This window comes from Hyla sarda, chromosome 2 (assembly GCF_029499605.1).
Source record: "Hyla sarda isolate aHylSar1 chromosome 2, aHylSar1.hap1, whole genome shotgun sequence".
Lineage (NCBI taxonomy): Eukaryota > Metazoa > Chordata > Amphibia > Anura > Hylidae > Hyla > Hyla sarda.
The window spans coordinates 318,814,408-318,833,247 of NC_079190.1; the positions used below are offsets into that span (position 1 = coordinate 318,814,408).

At 41.1% G+C, this 18,840-nt stretch overlaps 1 protein-coding gene across 10 annotated transcripts in view; it reads right to left on the minus strand.

Moving 5' to 3' along the window:
- LOC130356364 (uncharacterized) overlaps nucleotides 1-18,840 on the minus strand; it is a 152,874-nt gene that overhangs the window by 23,292 nt on the left and 110,742 nt on the right. For all 10 annotated transcript variants that reach the window (XM_056557782.1, XM_056557781.1, XM_056557783.1 and 7 more), the window contains exons 6-8: nucleotides 18,247-18,299; nucleotides 17,935-18,162; nucleotides 13,071-13,268 (exon numbers count right to left, since the gene is read on the minus strand). In XM_056557782.1, the coding sequence (XP_056413757.1) occupies nucleotides 13,071-13,268; nucleotides 17,935-18,162; nucleotides 18,247-18,299 (479 nt within the window). The remainder of the gene's footprint in view (nucleotides 1-13,070; nucleotides 13,269-17,934; nucleotides 18,163-18,246; nucleotides 18,300-18,840) is intronic.

Genomic DNA, 18,840 nt, shown 5'->3' on the forward strand with positions numbered 1-18,840 from the left:
GAGGAAATGACTTCCAAGGTTGGAACACTCAGTATAGATGTTTCGCTAATAAAAAGACACAAATAAGATCAAGGACAGAGTGAAGCTGATTGAGAAGGCAGTTCCACGTATGGAGAAGGAATTAGGAGATATGAAGAAAGAACGGGAGGCCATGAAAACAGATATCAAACAGCTCAAAGAAAAATTGGTTGATTTAGAGGACAGATCTCGCCACAGTAATGTGCGGATTATAGGACTCCGAGAAATGGAAGGAGATGATAATCCGGTAGTCTTTATAGATAAATGGCTAAAGCACTCAGTTGGTGAATCGGCACTCAGCAATATTTCACGTAGAAAGAGCGCACAGAATCCCTGTTAAAAGGCTGCCAGCAGGCTCACCATCTAGAACCTTATTGGTTAAGCTGTTATGCTGGCAGGATAGAGATGTTATTAACCCCTTAAGGACATAGCATTTTTCCACTTTCGTTTTTTCCTCCTTACCTTTTAAAAATCATAACCCTTTCAATTTTGCACCTAAAAATCCATATGATGGCTTATTTTTTGCGCCACCAATTCTACTTTGTAATGACATCAGTCATTTTACCAAAAATCTACGGCGAAATGGAAAAAAAAAATCATTGTGTGACAAAATGGAAGAAAAAACACCATATTGTAAATTTTGGGGGCTTCTGTTTCTATACAGTAAATTTTTCATTTAAAATGACACCTTATCTTTATTATGTAGGTCCATACGATTAAAATTATACCCTACTTAGGCTGGGTTCACATCACGTTTTTGCCATACTGTTTTCAATCCGTTTTTGTAAAGAAAACCGTATGGCAAAAAAACGGATGGAACAGTATGGAAAAAAGTAAACCGTATGCGTTTTTAAACAGTTTACTGTTTTTAAAAATGTATACAGTTCCGTCAGTTTTTAACCCCTTCAGGACGGAGCCCATTTTGGCCTTGAGGACCGGAGCGTTTTTTGCACATCTGACCACTGTCACTTTAAACATTAATAACTCTGGAATGCTTTTAGTTATCATTCTGATTCCGAGATAGTTTTTTCGTGACATATTCTACTTTAACATAGTGGTAAATTTTTGTCGATACTTGCATCCTTTCTTGGTGAAAAATCCGTAAATTTGATGAAAAATTTGAAAATTTAGCATTTTTCTAACTTTGAAGCTCTCTACTTGTAAGGAAAATGGATATTACGAATACATTTTTTTTTTGGTTCACATATACAATATGTCTACTTTATGTTTGCATCATAAAATTGACGTGTTTTTACTTTTGGAAGACACCAGAGGGCTTCAACGGTCAGCAGCAATTTTCCGATTTTTCACAAAATTTTCAAACTCAGTATTTTTCAGGGACCAGTTCAGGTTTGAAGTGGATTTGAAGGGTCTTCATATTAGAAATACCCCATAAATGACCCCATTATAAAAACTACACCCCCCAAAGTATTCAAAATGACATTCAGTCAGCGTTTTAACCCTTTAGGTGTTTCACACGAATAGCAGCAAAGTGAAGGAGAAAATTCACAATCTTCATTTTTTATACTCACATGTTCTTGTAGACCCAATTTTTGAATTTTTACAAGGGGTAAAAGGACAAAATTTTTACTTGTATTTGTAGCCCAATTTCTCTCGAGTAAGCACATACCTCATATGTCTAATGTAAAGTGTTCGGCGGGCGCAGTAGAGGGCTCAGAAGGGAAGGATCGACAAGGGGATTTTGGAGAGTACGTTTTTCTGAAATGGTTTTTGGGGGGCATATTACCTTTAGGAAGCCCTTATGGTGCCAGAACAGCAAAAAAAAAAAACACATGGCATACCATTTTGGAAACTAGACCCCTCGGGGAATGTAACATGGGATAAAGTGAACCTTAATACCCCACAGGTGTTTCACGACTTTTGCAAATGTAAAAAAAAAAAAAAAAATTTTACCTAAAATGCTTGTTTTCCCAAAAAATTTTTATTTTTAAAAAGGGTAATAGCAGAAAATACCCCTAAAAATTTGAAGCCCAATTTCTCCCGATTCAGAAAACACCCCATATGGGGGTGAAAAGTGCTCTGCTGGCGCACTACAGGTCTCGGAAGAGAAGGAGTCACATTTGGCTTTTTGAACGCAAATTTTTCTCTGGGGGCATGCCGCATTTAGGAAGCCCCTATGGTGCCAGAACAGCAAAAAAAAAAAAAACACATGGCATACCATTTTGGAAACTAGACCCCTCGGGGAACGTAACAAGGGGTTAAGTGAACCTTTATACCCCACAGGTGTTTCACGACTTTTGCATATGTAAAAAAAAAAAATATTTTTTTACCTAAAATGCTTGGTTTCCCAAAAATTTTACATTTTTAAAAAGGGTAAAAGCAGAAAATACCCCCCAAAATTTGTAACACAATTTCTCCCGAGTACGGCGATACCCCATATGTGACCCTAAACTGTTGCCTTGAAATACGGCAGGGCTCCAAAGTGAGAGCGCCATGCGCATTTGAGGCCTAAATTAGGGACTTGCATAGGGGTGGACATAGGGGTATTCTACGCCAGTGATTCCCAAACAGGGTGCCTCCAGCTGTTGCAAAACTCCCAGCATGCCTGGACAGTCAACGGCTGTCCGACAATACTGGGAGTTGTTTTGCAACAGCTGGAGGCTCCGTTCTGGAAACCGTGGCGTACCAGACGTTTTTCATTTTTATTGGGGAGGGGAGGGGGGCTGTGTAGGGGTATGTGTATATGTAGTGTTTTTTTACTTTTTATTTTATTGTGTGTTAGTGTAGTGTAGTGTTTTTAGGGTACAGTCGCAAGGGTGGGGGTTCACAGTAGTTTCTCGCTGGCAATTTGAGCTACAGCAGAAAGTTTGCGGCAGCTCAAATTTGCAGCCAGATACTTACTGTAATCCTCCGCCCATGTGAGTGTACCCTGTACGTTCACATTGGGGGGGGGGGGGGGGGGGGGGCATCCAGCTGTTGCATAACTACAACTCCCAGCATGCCCGTTGGCTGTCGGTGACTGCTGAGAGTTGCAGTTTTGCAACAACTGTAGGCACACTGGTTATGTATCACTGAGTTTGTGACCTAACTCAGTGTTTCACAACCAGTGTGCCTTCAGCTGTTGCAAAACTGCAACTCTCAGCAGTCACCGACAGCCAACGTGCATGCTGGGAGTTGTAGTTATGCAACCAGCAGATGCACCACTACAACTCCCAGCATGCACTTTAGCTGTTTGTGCAAGCTGGGAGTTGTAGTTAGACAACAGCTGAAGGTACACTTTTCCATAGAAAGAATGTGCCTCCAGCTGTTGCAAAACCATAAGTCCCAGCATGCCCATAAGGGAATGCTGGGAGTTGTGGTGGTCTGCCTCCTGCTGTTGCATACCTACAGCTCCCAGCATGCCCTTTTTGCATGCTGGGAGCTGTTGCTAAGCAACAGCAGGAGGCTGTCACTCACCTCCAACGATCCTCGCCGCACAGGTCAGTCCCTCGTCGTCTCCGCCGCCGCAGCTGCTCCTGGGGCCCCGATCCCAACAGGGGCGCCGGGGATCGGGGTCCCCAGCACCCGGGGTGCACGTCCCGCACCCGCTCACGTCCTCCAGAAGAGGGGCGGAGCGGGTGCGGGAGTGACACCCGCAGCAGGCGCCCTGATTGGTCGGCCGGTAATCCGGCCGACGAATCAGGGCGATCGTGAGGTGGCACCAGTGCCACCTCACCCACCCCTGCAGGCTCTGGCTGTTCGGGGCTGTCAGAGACGGCCCCGAACAGCCAGTAATTCCGGGTCACTGGAGACCCGATTGACCCGGAATCGCCGCAGATCGCTGGACTGAATTGTCCAGCGATCTGCGGCGATCGCCGACATGTGGGGGCATAATGACCCCCCTGGGCGATATGCCGGGATGCCTGCTGAACGATTTCAGCAGGCATCCGGCTCCGGTCCCCAACCGGCTAGCGGTGGGGGCCGGAATTCCCACGGGCGTATGGATACGCCCTCGGTCCTTAAGGACTCGGGATTCAGGGCGTATCCATACGCCCTATGTCCTGAAGAGGTTAAAGAAAAAAAAAAACATACGTTTTAGAAAATTTTGTCCATTTTTAATGGGAGGAGTCTTGGGTGAGGACTTTAGGATTCAAATGCGCATGTGCAAAGTAAAAACGTATACTTTTTTCCCGTATGGAACTGTACATGTGCATTTCCCATTGAAGTCCATGATAAAAAAAACGTATGCGGTTGCAGTACGGTTTTTAAACCGGAGACAAAATCGTGGTCAAATAGAGGTTGAACAAATAGAAGTAGAAGAATGAAGGGAGGTTTTAAAAAATATTGTGCATTCAACTCTAATTCTGAATCATAAAATTTCAATGAGAAAATTGGCTCATAGGATTCCATATACACCTAGGTTCTTACATAACTTAGGAAAAAGACTAGACTAAGTGTCCAAAATGCCAAGCTAAAGAGGCAGATTTGATTCATATTGCCTGGGGGTGTCCTAAGCTAAACAAGTTCTGGACAGAGATTTACAAAATAACTGAGAAGAAATTTGGGAAAAAAATTAATTTTGATGTTAAAACAGCTATTCTAGGGATAGGATTAAGGGAGGAGGTGAGAAATAATGCTATAGTAAAGATCTTTGGAATGGCAAGAATATTAATATTGGGGAGAGGGTTTGCCCCAGAGGGTCCAAAAGTTCAAGAGTGGCAAAACACAATAGAACAGATAAGATGATATGAGTCTATTTATTATAGAGGGAAGAAAAATGGTCCTAAGATTGAAAGTGAATGGAAGAAGTGGAAGGAGACCACCTAGCTGGTGCTAGATAGGGGGAAGGGAAAGGAGGGAGAAGGGGGGGGAGGGAATAGGATGCTTTGTTAATTTTTGCTGTTATTTACTATTGTAAAGGCAATCAGTATCAGGTTTTAACTGGGAAAAAGCAGTCAATTCTAGTATTCACAAAGGCATTCAGTCAAAACTAGTTTTCACTAGGGAAAACCAGTTTTAACTAAAAACTAGTTTTAACTGTAAAAAAAAAAAATTATATATGTGTGTATGTGCGATCGCGCGGATGTCCGCCATTAACCCCTCAGATGCCATGATCAGTACAGATCACGGCATCTGCGGCAGTGCTGTACTTTTAATGGATGATTGGATTGCCCACAGCGCTGCCGCGGGGATCTGATCATCCAGCATGGCAGCCGGAGGTCCCCTCACCTGGCTCCGGCCGTCTCCCGGGGTCTTCTCTGGTCTGAGATAGAGCAGAAGATCACCGATAATACTGATCAGGGCTATGTCCTATACATAGCACTGAACAGTATTAGCAATCAAATGATGGCTATCAATAGTCCCCTAGAGGGACCAATAACCCCTTAAGGACATAGGGCGTACCTGTACGCCCTACGCCCGGTCCCGGCGTTTAAAACAGGGTCACACTGTGACCCCGCATCACACCGGGTCGTCCCGGCTGCTATTCATAGCCGGGACCCTGGGCTAACAGCGCACGGCACAGACCGTTGTGCCGCGCGCTATTAACCCTTCAGATGCGGCGATCAAAGTTGACCGCCGCATCTGAAAGTGAAAGTAAACGCTTCCTGGCAGCTTAGTCGGGCTGATCGGGACATCGCGATAAAATCGCGATGTCCCGATCAGCTAGGACACGAGCGGAGGTCCCCTTACCTGTCTCCGCCGCGTCCGATCGGGATTTGATTGCTTCCTTTTTATATCATGAAAAAAATGAATACAAAAAGATCAAAAAGTCCGAGCAATACAAAAGTGGTACTGATAAAAATTTCAGAACACTGTGCAAAAAATTAGTCCTCATACCTGCACGTACGCGGAAAAATAAAAAAGTTATAGTAGGGTATAATTTTAACCGTATGGACCTACAGAAGATAAGGTGTTATTTTTACTGAAAAATGCACTGCGTAGAAATGCAAGCCCCCAAAAGTTACAAAATGACATCTTTTCTTCAATTTTGTCGCACAATTAATTTTTTTTCCCGTTTCGCCGTGGATTTTTGGGTAAAATGACTAATGTCACTGCAAAGTAACATTGGTGGAGCAAAAAATAAGCCATAAAGCATTATGATTTTTATAAGGTGATGGGGAAAAAGTTAAAATGCCAAAACTGAAAAACCCTGTGTCCTTAAGGGGTTAAAGTGTAAAAAAAAAAAAAAAAAAGTTAAATAAAAATTTTTTAAAAAATGTGAAAAATCCCCTCCCCAATAAAAAATAAATAAAAAAAATGTAAAACGTCCGTTTTCCCCATTTAACCCCCAAAAAAGCGTAAAAAAATTAATACACATATTTGGTATCGCCGCGTGCGTAAAACTCTGAACTATTAAAATATATTGTTAATTATCCCGTACGGTGAACGGCATAAACTTTTAAAAAAAAAAAAAAAAAGTCCAAAATTGCTGCTTTTTTGTCACATTTTTTGAAAAAATTTATAAAAAAGTAAAACCTAAGCAAAAGTGGTACTGATAAAAACTACAGATCATGGCACAAAAAATGAGCCCTCATACCGCCCCATATACGGAAAAATTAGAAAGTTATAGGTGGTCAAAATAGGGAAATTTCAAACATACAAATTTTGTTAAAATGGTTTGAGATTTTTTTTTTTTTTTTTTTTTTTTTTATGCGGTACAATTATAGAAAAGCATATAACATGGGTATAGTTTTAAATCGTACTGACCCACAGAAGAAAACATGTAATTTTTACCGGAAAGTGTACAGCGTGAAAACAAAACCTTACAAAATTAGCTAAATTGCGGGTTTCTTTAAAATTTTCCCACATAAATAATATTTGTTTAGTTGCGCCTTACATTTTATGGTAAAATAAGTGATGTAATTACAAAGTACAATTGGTGACGCAAAAAACAAGCCCTCATATGGGTCTGTGGATGGAAACATAAAAGTTTTTTAGAAGGAGAGGAGGAAAAAACGGAAATGCAAAAATAAAATTGGTCTGGTCCTTAAAGCCAATATGGGCCTGGTCCTTAACAGGTTAAAGCCCCATACAAGTCTATGGGAAATATATGTTACTGCATAACTTCCAAACAGCTGGAGAAATTTCAATAATACTTGGTCACATATTAGTTATATGTCCACTTAAAGGGGTACTACCAAGCTGATAACTTATCCCCTTTCTAAAGGATAGGGGATAAGTTGCCTGATCGCTAGGGATGTAAGAAAAAAAATCAATTCGCGAGATTATCGCGATTTTTCACTTGGCGATACTGAATCGATTCAAAATATTTTTGAATTGATCCTTTTAGGGATGTGGAATTTTTATCTCCTGACGCCTGGAACAGCATGCCCCGGGCATCAGGAGATACAAATTCCACATTTGTGGAGCCGGGCAGGCTGGATCTGACGCGGCGGCGCTCTGGGTGTACGGAGCGGGCTCCGACTCGTGCCCGCTCCGTACTCTGCGTCCCCCGGCTAATTTCAGTAGCTGGGGGCAGCTGATGCATCACCACCGCTAATACCCAGCATGCGGCGCTCTGCAGTATGTATGGAAGGGGCTCCGGACTCGTGCCCGCTCCATACTCTGCAGCTCCTGGCTGTTCTCAGTAGCCGGGGGTCGCCGCTAATAGCCAGCATGCGGCGATCGCCGCGGCTGGCCATTAACCCTTTAGATCGCCACTGTCAAATCTGACAGCGGCGTCTAAAGGGACCTGTGAATGCTCCCTGGTGGGCTAGTGGGGTGGATCGCCCCCCCACAGCGCGATCGCGGGCGATCCACTGTGGAGGTAGCAGGAGCTTACCTCTGCTCCCCTGCTCTCCGTGGCTCTGTCATTGATAGAGCCTGGCTGGACCAGGCTCTATCAATGGATCGCAGATCAATGGAGTTCAATAGAACTCTATTCATCTGTCTGAGGAATCTAATGATTCCTCCTAAAAGTCTAATAAAGTGTATAAAAAATAAATAAATAAAGTTTTAATAAAAGTGTTTAGACAGAATCGGGATATATCGAATCGCCACACTGGTATCTAGATTCGAATCGTATCGCCAAATTCTTGCAGATTCACACCCCTACTGATCGCGCAGGGTCCTGCCGCTGGGGACCCCCGCGATGTCACACGCAGCACCCCGCTCTCATCAGGCCCCGGAGCGAACATTCGCTCTGGGTCTGATGACGGGGCCGGTGATAGTGACGTCACAGCTCCGCTCCCGTGTGATTTCACGCTCGTCCCCTCAATGCAAGTCTATGGGCAGGGGGCGAGATGCTGGAGCCTGATGAGAGCGGGGTGCTGCGTGCGAGATGGCTAGGGGGGTCCCCCAACGGCGGGACCTCGCGCGATCAGGCAACTTATCCCCTATCCTTTAGATAGGGGATAAGTTGTCAGCACGGTAGTACCCCTAACTACCCCCATTTGCGAGGGTCAGGGTTTTTGTTAAAAGTCCCATGCAAATCAATGGGAAATGTATGTTCCCACATAACTTCCGTACGGCTGGAGATATTTCAATAATACCTGGTACACATATTACTTATATGTTAACTAAAAAGATATGATAGTTAAATTAACCCTTACCTACACCCTTATATAAAAGAAGGGTTTTTGTTTTAAGTCCCATGCAAGTATATGGGACTTCCAGTACCTTACTCCACAAGCTCCGCTCTGCATCTCCTAGTGAATGTGTCAGTCTGGCTGGCAAGCCACACCCCATCTCACAAAGATGGGACGGGCTCAGAGGACGGGCCTTTAGGTTGTGGGGACGGGATATAACAACAATATATGTGGATGGGATATGAAATCAAAAGCTTCCTCCTTTGTTTATTTTCCTCCCCAACAAGGATTCGGAAGGAAAAACAGGGCAATGTTGGGTACTCAGCTAGTATGTAGTATGTAATATATTATATATATATATATATATATATATATATATATATATATATATATATATATATATATATATATATATATATATATACATACACATATATATATACATACACATATATATATATACACATACATACATACACATACACATATATACACACATACACATATATACACACATACACATATATACACACATACACATATATACACACATACACATATATACACACATACACATATATACACACATACACATATATACACACACATATACACACATATACACACATATATATATACATACATACATACATACATATATATATGTGTGTGTGTATATGTATATAATATATATAACAAAATGTAAAATATGGCCGAAGGGACTAAAATGGTGCACAAGCTACTTGACCCATATGACTTTTCACTTTTCCTGGTACACAAAATAATAGTATGTAAATAAGGGCTTAGTTTATTTTTTGCACATTCCGTAAGGAATATATAATGTTATAATGTTTTAATAGTTCAGACAATTACGCACGCGCCAATACCAAATATGGTTATTTTTATTATGTTTACATGTATTTTTGTATGCAAAATGGGAAAAAGGAGGGGGGGGGATGATGTGAACTTTTAATATCGAAGGGGTTAATGTTTGTTTTTTAAACTTTTATTAAACTTTTTTTATTTATTTTTTAACACAATTAGCCCCCTTAGGGGACTTTAAGAAGGAATCATTAGATTCCTCATACAGATCAATGAAGTTCCTTAGAATGCCATTGATCTGTGTGATCTGTGCTCATTTGGTTGGGCCTGCTCCAGGCAGGCTCAATTAAATGCAGATCCACGGGGCATCCATGGATGTAGAGGTAAGCCCTTCAGCTATCTCCACAGTGGATTGCACTGCGAGGGACGATCCACCCCACTGGACCACCAGGGAGGGTTAAAAGGTACCTTTAGATGCCCCTGTCAACTTTGACAGCATTGATCTAAAGGGTAAATAATCGGCAGTGGCGATCGCCGCATGCCAGCTGCAGCAATCAGCTGGGGGCCACCGGGTATGGAGCGGGCTCGCGTTAGGAGCCCGCTCCATACACCCTGTGAGCTGCCGGGTTGTCGGTCCGGCTCTGCTAGTCCGAAGAAGGGCTAAGTGTCAGAAAAATTCACCTGCCGCCACCTGGAACTGCTTGTCCAGGGCATCGGGCGCTAGGATTTTCACATCCCAAATAATAATGAAAACGCACAGTGTTCCGTTCATCTAAAGTCAGAATTTTTTTTTATAAAGTGTGATCAAATAGTTTCATCAAAACAAAAAAATTGTGCCATTAAAAAAATACAAATCACAGCGCCAAAAAAAACAAACAAACAGAGAGATATGGTTGAAGGATAGAAGGATAGCAGAATATTTAGAAAGGAAAAATTGCTAAGGAGGAGGAGCTTGCCTTTATGTAAAGATATATGTGAGGAACATGACAATGTGGAGTCATTATAGGTAAAGATATAATGTAAAGTGTGTTTCTTGTACACATTGCACCCTAGTCTGTAGAATACCATAGGGTGCAATGCTCTGCAGTCTGCCCATACCCCCACCTGTATAGGAAAGTTAATACACACATTGTTATAAAGATGGGGGGTATGTGCAGAGCATTGCACCCTTGTCCGTAGTACAGACTAGGGTGCAATGCTCTGCACATACCCCCACCTGTACCTGTATAGGAATGTTCATATACACAAGGGGGTATGTGCAGAGCATTGCACCCTAGTCTGCACTACAGACAAGGGTGCAATGATCTGAACATACCCCCCATCTTTATAACAGTGTGTATGAACTTTCCTATACAGGTGGGGGTATGGGCAAACTGCAGAGCATTGCACCCTATGGTATTCTACAGACTAGGGTGCAATGCTCTGCAGTCTGCACATACCCTATGGGAGCTATAATACAAAGTAAAAAGTGTAAAAAAAAATTGACCCCTTCCCTAAAGATAGAATCTCAGCGCCGCCCCCCCCCCCCCATTTTTTAAATAAAATAATGTAAAAAAATAATTAAAAAGTACGTGGTATCACCATGTGCATAAATGTCTGAACTATTAAAAAATAATGCTAAATAAATTGCACTGTCGATGACGTACACATTGAAAAAATGCTGAATTACAAAATAGCGCATTTTTGTTCACTTCATATGCCATAAAAAAAATTAAATAAAAACATAAAATGGTACCAATAAGAACTATAGACCACAGCACAAAAAAAATGAACCCTCATACATCCCTGTAGGCCAGGTATGTGCAGCGCATTGCATCGGTCAGTGACCCAGGGCCTCTGAGTCTGCACAGTCACTGCTATTCACATCTGTACATACACTAGAGTGAAATGCTCGGCACATACCCCCATGTATAGCAGTGTGTGTGTACTACACATACACTACACACACTGTTATACATGGGGAATATGTGCAGAGCATTGTATGTACATTCCTATTCCTATTGGGAACGGGTGGGAGTGGGATTTAAAAAAACAGTCCCATGCCAGGCTCTTCTTTGTACAGTACAGAGTGCCAGCAACTAGATGACCCCTCCAGGGGCTGCAGGCATTGTCTCCCCTACTTTGGGAGTGCCGCTGCAGGACTACAACTCCCATCTGCATCTTGGGCATTACAGGAGTTGTAGTTTCGCACTAGCTGGAGGGTCCAAGGTTTCTGCCCGCTTCTCCAATGTATGTGTTTCACTCCTGCCCGCTACCACATGTGCGTACATTCCTACCCACTCCCACTAACATTTATCAAATTAAAAAAAAACTTCCACACTATCCCCCAGCTTTCCCAAGCTGCTTATAGCTATATTAATTTATTACCAGGCAAATTTCAGAAAGCATGCGATAATCTCTAGAATGGCCGCCATGTGGTTGCTGAACTAAGCATGTGTGCTATTCAGTAGCCTAGAAAAGCTGTGCAAGACCATCAGATCTTGTAATGCCAGGTTCACAATGCAGAATCTTCATCCAGACTACATCCGGTCAGAAACTCTGAGTAAGTGCAGCACTGAGTGAATAAGTCTGCACTAGGACCACGGAGACATCTCGGCCACCATAGCTTTACTAGGAACAGATAAAACCGATAGAAAATGTATTCATAAAAATGCTGTACTTTTATCTAAAAAAAACCTTGCACTCATTTTATAAAGATCTATTCTTATATTTATACATTTTATCCTGTAATGAACTCGCCATAATGTCTTAGGAATACTGCTGGCAAGCTCCAAGCATCTTCCTCTGTGTAACATGTACAGCATGAAACCAGAGAGGAAAGAGTTAGAGAGTAGAGTTGGCCGACAGCCCAGGCTCCCTCCTGAGAATCAGCGCAGATGATTAATCTCTGTGAGGGAGACAGACTGACACACCCCCTCCAGCCTGCACAATGAAAAAGTAACTCACCAGCATATAAATGCTTATATCTCTGGATATATAGGTCCGAAACAAAAAAAAGATGATATGCACATGATCAGGATTGGGTACCGAGTAACATTTCACTTTTTTTTCTTCTTTTGCACTATGACAGGTACTCTTTAAATCATAGGCTTGATTTAGTAATGAGTTACTAATATGTTTTTATATAGTTTTTTTTCTATATTTGCACTTTTTACTTACTGGCTGGCTGCACCTTTATCACAGGTGCTGTCATCAATTAGGTCTATGTTAAGTCAGGTAACAATTCCTTAGGCATCTATGACTAAGGCCCAGTAGGGCAGAAACTTGTCATATCAGTAGGAGGAACAACTCACAATTGTCTTGCCCTATTTTTGCTGCACCATACTTTGATTTTGTATCCTGATTTATTAAGACGACAGAATAAAGGTGATTTATTTTTTTTTAAACTGCCAGTGCTGCGATATCTTTTCTGCTTTTGGATTCTGCCTGTTAACGGTTAAAAAAGACCGTATTCACATGCACAGGAGAGGTGAGCCATACATAAACCCTTTTTTTTATCTTATTACAACATACATGAAATTACTTGAAGCCACATCCCAAATAGGCATAGATGACTGAAGTTAAAGGGGGAGATTTATCAAAACCATAGCCACCAAATTGCTTCTTTCATTTTTCAGTGGACTTAAAAAAAAAATGAAAGAATCAATCTGATTGGTTGCTACGAGCAACTAGTCAACTTTTTCTCTGCACAGGTTTTGATAAAGCTCCCCCATAGGGTCCCTGGCACACTTTAAAGAGTAAGCCAAATGAAGGCATATATACCAATAAAGGGATTTGAACAGTCTTCTCCAAGTTGTCTTTATCTCTGTCTTGGTTGCTGCATAGTCTCTTTCCTGCAAATGATTCTCCCTCTCTTTGTTCCACATCAGCATCTTTTTCCTCTGAATGGGCCCTTTTTCCAGGATTCACCCTCACTGGCAATACTTCTTCCTTTATAGATTGCTCAATTTGAAGAGTGTCCTACAACAACAACAACAAGTTACAAAAATTCTGCGTTAAAAATATGGTGCATCGGCCTCCAATTTTTCTCATCCGGATTCTGCTGCACCATTCACACTACATAATGTTCAGCAGATGTTCCGCTGCAGAAATTCGGACCCCTACTACAATCAGCTCTGAAATGCATTGCTGTCTATTGAGTTATCACATTTCCTAGCGGTCCTCTTGCCAGAGGAGGCTCCAGACAGAATTTCAGCCCAAAATATCTCTGGGTGGAAATTAAGTATTGTGAATGAGCCCTTACAGGCTGTCCCACTATTAAGACCTCTAACAGAGATGTAACCTATGAGGGCGAACAAAGCAGCAAGTTTTTCCATTTCCCATCATTATTCCTTATAATTCTGCCTAAGATTAAAAGTCTTTACAGAACGGGAAACTTTATAATCGTGAAGATTTCAAGATTATTACAGATTTCGAAAAAAAACATTTTGCCTAGTTTTTTTTCCATTCAAGTACAAAACAATGCAATTAATACACTCTACATATACATTAAAGCTTTTTTTTTTCTCTCACATCTAACACAGAAACTTCTGGGGCATGTTAAGTTAAATATTTTTATAAATATACCTCCTTCCCCTGATATTCTGGCTCCTTTCCACCTCTTAAAGGGGTACTCTGCCCCTAGACATCTTATCCCCTATCCAAAAGGTCCTGCTGCTGGGGACCCCCAGGATCTCTGCTGCAGCACTTCACTGTAATCACTGCACAGAGCAAAGTCGCTCTGTGCGTAATGACGGGCGATACAGGGGCCGGATCATCGTGACGTTACAGCTACTCCCCCTCATGACATGACGCCCCACTGCCTTCATGCAAGTCTATGGGAGGTGGCCGCCTCCCATAGACTTGTATTGAGCGGGTGGGCTGTGATGTCACGAGGGGGCAGAGCTGTGATGTCACGATGCTCCGGCCCCTTTATTGCCCGTCCTTACGCACAGAGAGAGTTTGCTCTGCAAAGTGATGACAGCGACGATCAGACATCTTATCCCCTATCCAAAGGATTATTACTGTGTACAGTTTTGGGGACTAGTGCACAGGACAGACATAGTGGAGCTGAACAGGGTTCAAAGGTAGGCAACCAGAGTAATGCATGGAATGGGGAAGACAGTTCCCAGACAGAACTGGGAAAAACAATTTTATTTCCACATGCTGTACTGATGAATATGATTAACAGAAGCAACGCTGCTTTATTAGTTTTCTTATCTTGAGCACATATCATGTGGCATTTCAGAGGACAACAAAAAGACTAAGCTAAGTGATAATGTCAGATTTACCCTGAGTTTTAGCCTCAATTTTTAAAATTTGACATGTGTAACTATGTGGTAATAACTTTCTAATGCATTAATACCATTTTAAAATCTTGGTTGATGCATTTAGCATTTTTTGTGAAAATTTTATGAAATATTGGAAACCTTTCTAAATTTGAAATCCTCTGCTTCAAAAGATATGTCACATTTAGTTTTTAATTCACAATTACAATGTCAGGCATTATTTGTTAAATGTCCTTTTATAAAACTTTTTTAGAAGGTTCATAAATTTAGAAGCAATTTTCCAAATTTTCAACAAAATTTCAGTTCAGTAGATTTAAGAGGCCTGTATGTTAGAAACCCTCAAATCGCTCCATTTTAACCCCTTAAGGACCAATTCCATTTTGGCCTGAAGGTCATCAATTTTACTTTGTAATGACATCACTTATTTTACCATAAAATGTGCAGCGCAACCCAAAATTATTATTTATGTGGGAAAATTGAAAAGAAAGCCCCAATTTAGCTAATTTTGGAAGGTTTTGTTTTCACGGTGTACACTTTGTGGTAAAAAATGAAATGTTTTCTTTTATCTGTGGGTTAATACAATTAAAATGATACCCATGATATATTCTTTTCTATAATTGTACCGCTTAAAAAAAAATCTCAAACTATTTTAACAAAATTAGTATGTTTGATATTACCCTATTTTTACCACCTATAACTTTCTAATTTCTCCATATATGGGGTGGTATGAGGGCTAATTTTTTCGCTGTGATCTGTAGTTTTTATCAGTACCACTTTTGATTAGGTTTTACTTTTTGTAAATTTTGTAAAAATTTTTGGGGAATAAAATGTGACAAAAATGCAGCAATTTAGATTTCTTTTTACGTTAACACTAGTTTTGGCCTTCATGACCCAATCCGTTTTTTCAAATCTGACATGTGTCTCTAAGTGGTTATAACTTTGAACTGCTTTTACCTGGCAAACTGATCCAGAGACTGTTTTTCCGAGACATATTGTACTTTATATTAGTGGTAAATTTTTGTTGATACATGAAGCGATTTTTTTGTGAAAAACTCTAAATTTATATATATAATAATACTATTCTTGTGAAAAATTTGAAAAAATGGCATTTCTCTATGTTTGAAACTCTCTACTTGTAAGAGAAATAGTCATGACAAATTTAGTTATTCATTCACATCCACAACATGTCTACTCTATGCTGGCATCATTAAACATTCTTTAAAATTTTTACAAGGAAGGCTTATATTATTATGAGCATTTTTTTTTATTTTCTACAAAAGTAAAAAAAAATTTTGGGGAACAATATTTAATGTGTGTGATATATATATATATATATATATATATATATATATATATATATATATATTTTTTTTTTTTTTCTGTACAGCTCCCTCTAGTGTACAAAACATGTAGTAACAGGTTTAGGACACTAGGGGGAGCTGTTGTACAACTAAACAGCTCCTTAAAAAAATATAATAATAATTATGTGAAACTGAAACTAAAGCATGCCAGCGGGCACAGCATCGGCAGCTCGGGATGGGTAAGGGACAGCGGGGAAGGGGGACAGGTAAGGGACACTGGCGCCTCCTAGCAGAGCAGTGTGTGTGTGTCCCGATCCCTGTGATCAGGACACTAACACTGCGCTGGTCAGGATTTTTCTATGCGAAATGCTGCCAGCAGCTAGTCATATTTGACTAGCTGATAGTAGCGATCGCTGTTAAGGGGGGGGGCAAAGCCCCCCTAGGTCCCGAGGCAAGATGGCTGGCTATCAGTGATAGCCACCATCTTACCAGGCGCTGCGGGATGCCGCGAGTAGCGGCCAGTATCTGTATAACGTACATGTACGTCATAGGTCGGGAAACCCTTCCCGGTCACGTCGTACATGTATGTCCCATAGAGGACTATTTATAGCAATCATTTGATTGCTAATACTGTTCAGTGCTATGCATAGGGCACAGCACTGATCAGTGTTATCGGTGATCTTCTGCTCTGGTCTGCTCGATCTCAGACCAGAGCAGAAGACACCAGGAGACTGACGGAGGCAGGTGGGGAGACCTCCGTCCGCCATTATGGATGATCGGATCCCCGCAGTAGCGCGCGGGCTATCCGATCATCCATTTAAAGTACCGCAATGCCACAGATGCTGTGATCTGTATTGATCACGGCATCTGAGGGGGTTAATGGTGGACATCGGCGCGATCGCTGCTGATAGTAGCCGGGACCTGCCGCGCATGACGCAAACACCGGTCGATGCTCTCGGTCATGGTGAAGCATAAATGTACATCATGGTGTGGTAACTACTAGAGATGAGCGAACTTACAGTAAATTCGATTCGTCACGAACTTCTCGGCAGTTGATGACTTTTCCTGCATAAATTAGTTCAGCTTTCAGGTGCTCCGGTGGGCTGGAAAAGGTGGATACAGTCCTAGGAGACTCTTTCCTAGGAATGTATCCACCTTTTCTAGCCCACGGGAGCACATGAAAGCTGAACTAATTTATGCAGGATAAGTCATCAACTGCCGAGCCGAGAAGTTTGTGACGAATCAAATTTACTGTAAGTTCGCTCATCTCTAGTAACTACCACGGCACCATGACGTACATTTACGCCCATTGTCGTTAAGGGGTTAAAAAAACCAGTCACCATCAAAATATTCAAAATGACATTTAGGAAGTCTATCAGTTTAGGTGTTTTACAGAAATAAAAGCAAAGTGGAGGTGGAAATTAAACATACATTTTATTTTTGGCAAAAATATTTTTCTCTTATTTTTATTTATTTTTAAAGCTGTTCTCCATCCATACATTATGATCGCTATGTTAAAGGGGTACTCCGGTGGAAAACTTTTTTCTTTTAAGTCAAATGATGCCAGAAAGTTAAACAGATTTGTAAATTACTTCTATTAAAAATTCTTAATCCTTTCAGTACTTATTATCGGCTGTATACTACAGAGGAAATACTTCTCTTTTTGGATTTCTCTTCTATCACAACCACATTGCACTCTGCTGACACCTCTGTCCATTTTAGGAACTGTCCAGAGCAGCATGTTTGCTATGGGGATTTTCTCCTTACCTACACAGAGGTGTCAGCAGAGAGCACTGTGGTCGTGACAGAAAAATCCAAAACAAAAAGAATTTCCTCTGTAGTATACAGCCGCTAATAAGTCCTGGAAGCATTACAAAATTTTAATAGAAGTAATTTACAAATCTGTTTAACTTTCTGGCACCAGTTGATTTAAAAAACAAAACAATAAAAAGTTTTCCACCGAAGTACCCCTTTAAGACCCTGGATTAAGCAGAGACTGATCGGCTTCTGTATCCAGGAGACCAGAGGAGATTCTGAGAAATACATACATATACATACCTCTATCTTGGTTTCAGTGATCTCTGTCTTTATGTTACAAACAGGTATCATTTCAATTTTGTGATCAGAAGGTGGGTTTATGATTTCTTTACCCGCACTTTCTTCTATTACATCTTCTGTTTTGATATTCTCTAGCTTTGCAGTTTGCTGTGATGGCTTTTCACAGTCCAGTGGTTTGGCATCTCGTTCAGGACTTTTTGTTTTAGAGGACATAGTCTCACTTGCATCCTGTCAAACATATATTTATTACTAATAAAACAATGAAATTAGCTTGATTGTAATAAAAGATGAAAAGTTAGCAAGGTGTCTTACCTCAGTTATGCCGGGTGTTAATGTTACAATTGTGGGACCGGAGTTATGGATCACTAAAACAGAAAACACATAACAGGCCAATCTTCCTAAGCAATTTAGTTTGTCTTTATTACAGTCAAGAGGGATAAATTGTGTCTAGAGCGGTCCCTATCTGTTTTGATTACTGCACAAGTTAGTGTCCCACTTGTAGTGTTTAGTATGTTGTATGTTCTAAGGTTATGCTGTAATATGGTGTATGGTACCTTTTTATGTTTGAGTGAGCATTATTATGGCTGGATCACTTTTTCCTATCTCTAACATTAAATAATTTTAGAAGGGAGGAAGGGGTATTTAAAAACTGAGCAGTAGTACCAAGTTAAGCACTCTGGGCATTTTATTCTGCTCGTTACTGCTCAGTGGTATGCAGATTTACATAAAGGACACTGCCCTTTAAATTTTTAAGGACGAAGGGCGTACCTGAACGCCCTTGTCCCACTCCCCTTTCATGACCCGCGCTTAGGAGCCGAGCGCAGGTCATAGCGAAGATGGTCCTGGCAGCTAGATACGTGGACATTACAGATCGTTGTAATGCCTTGTATTAAACCTTTAGACACC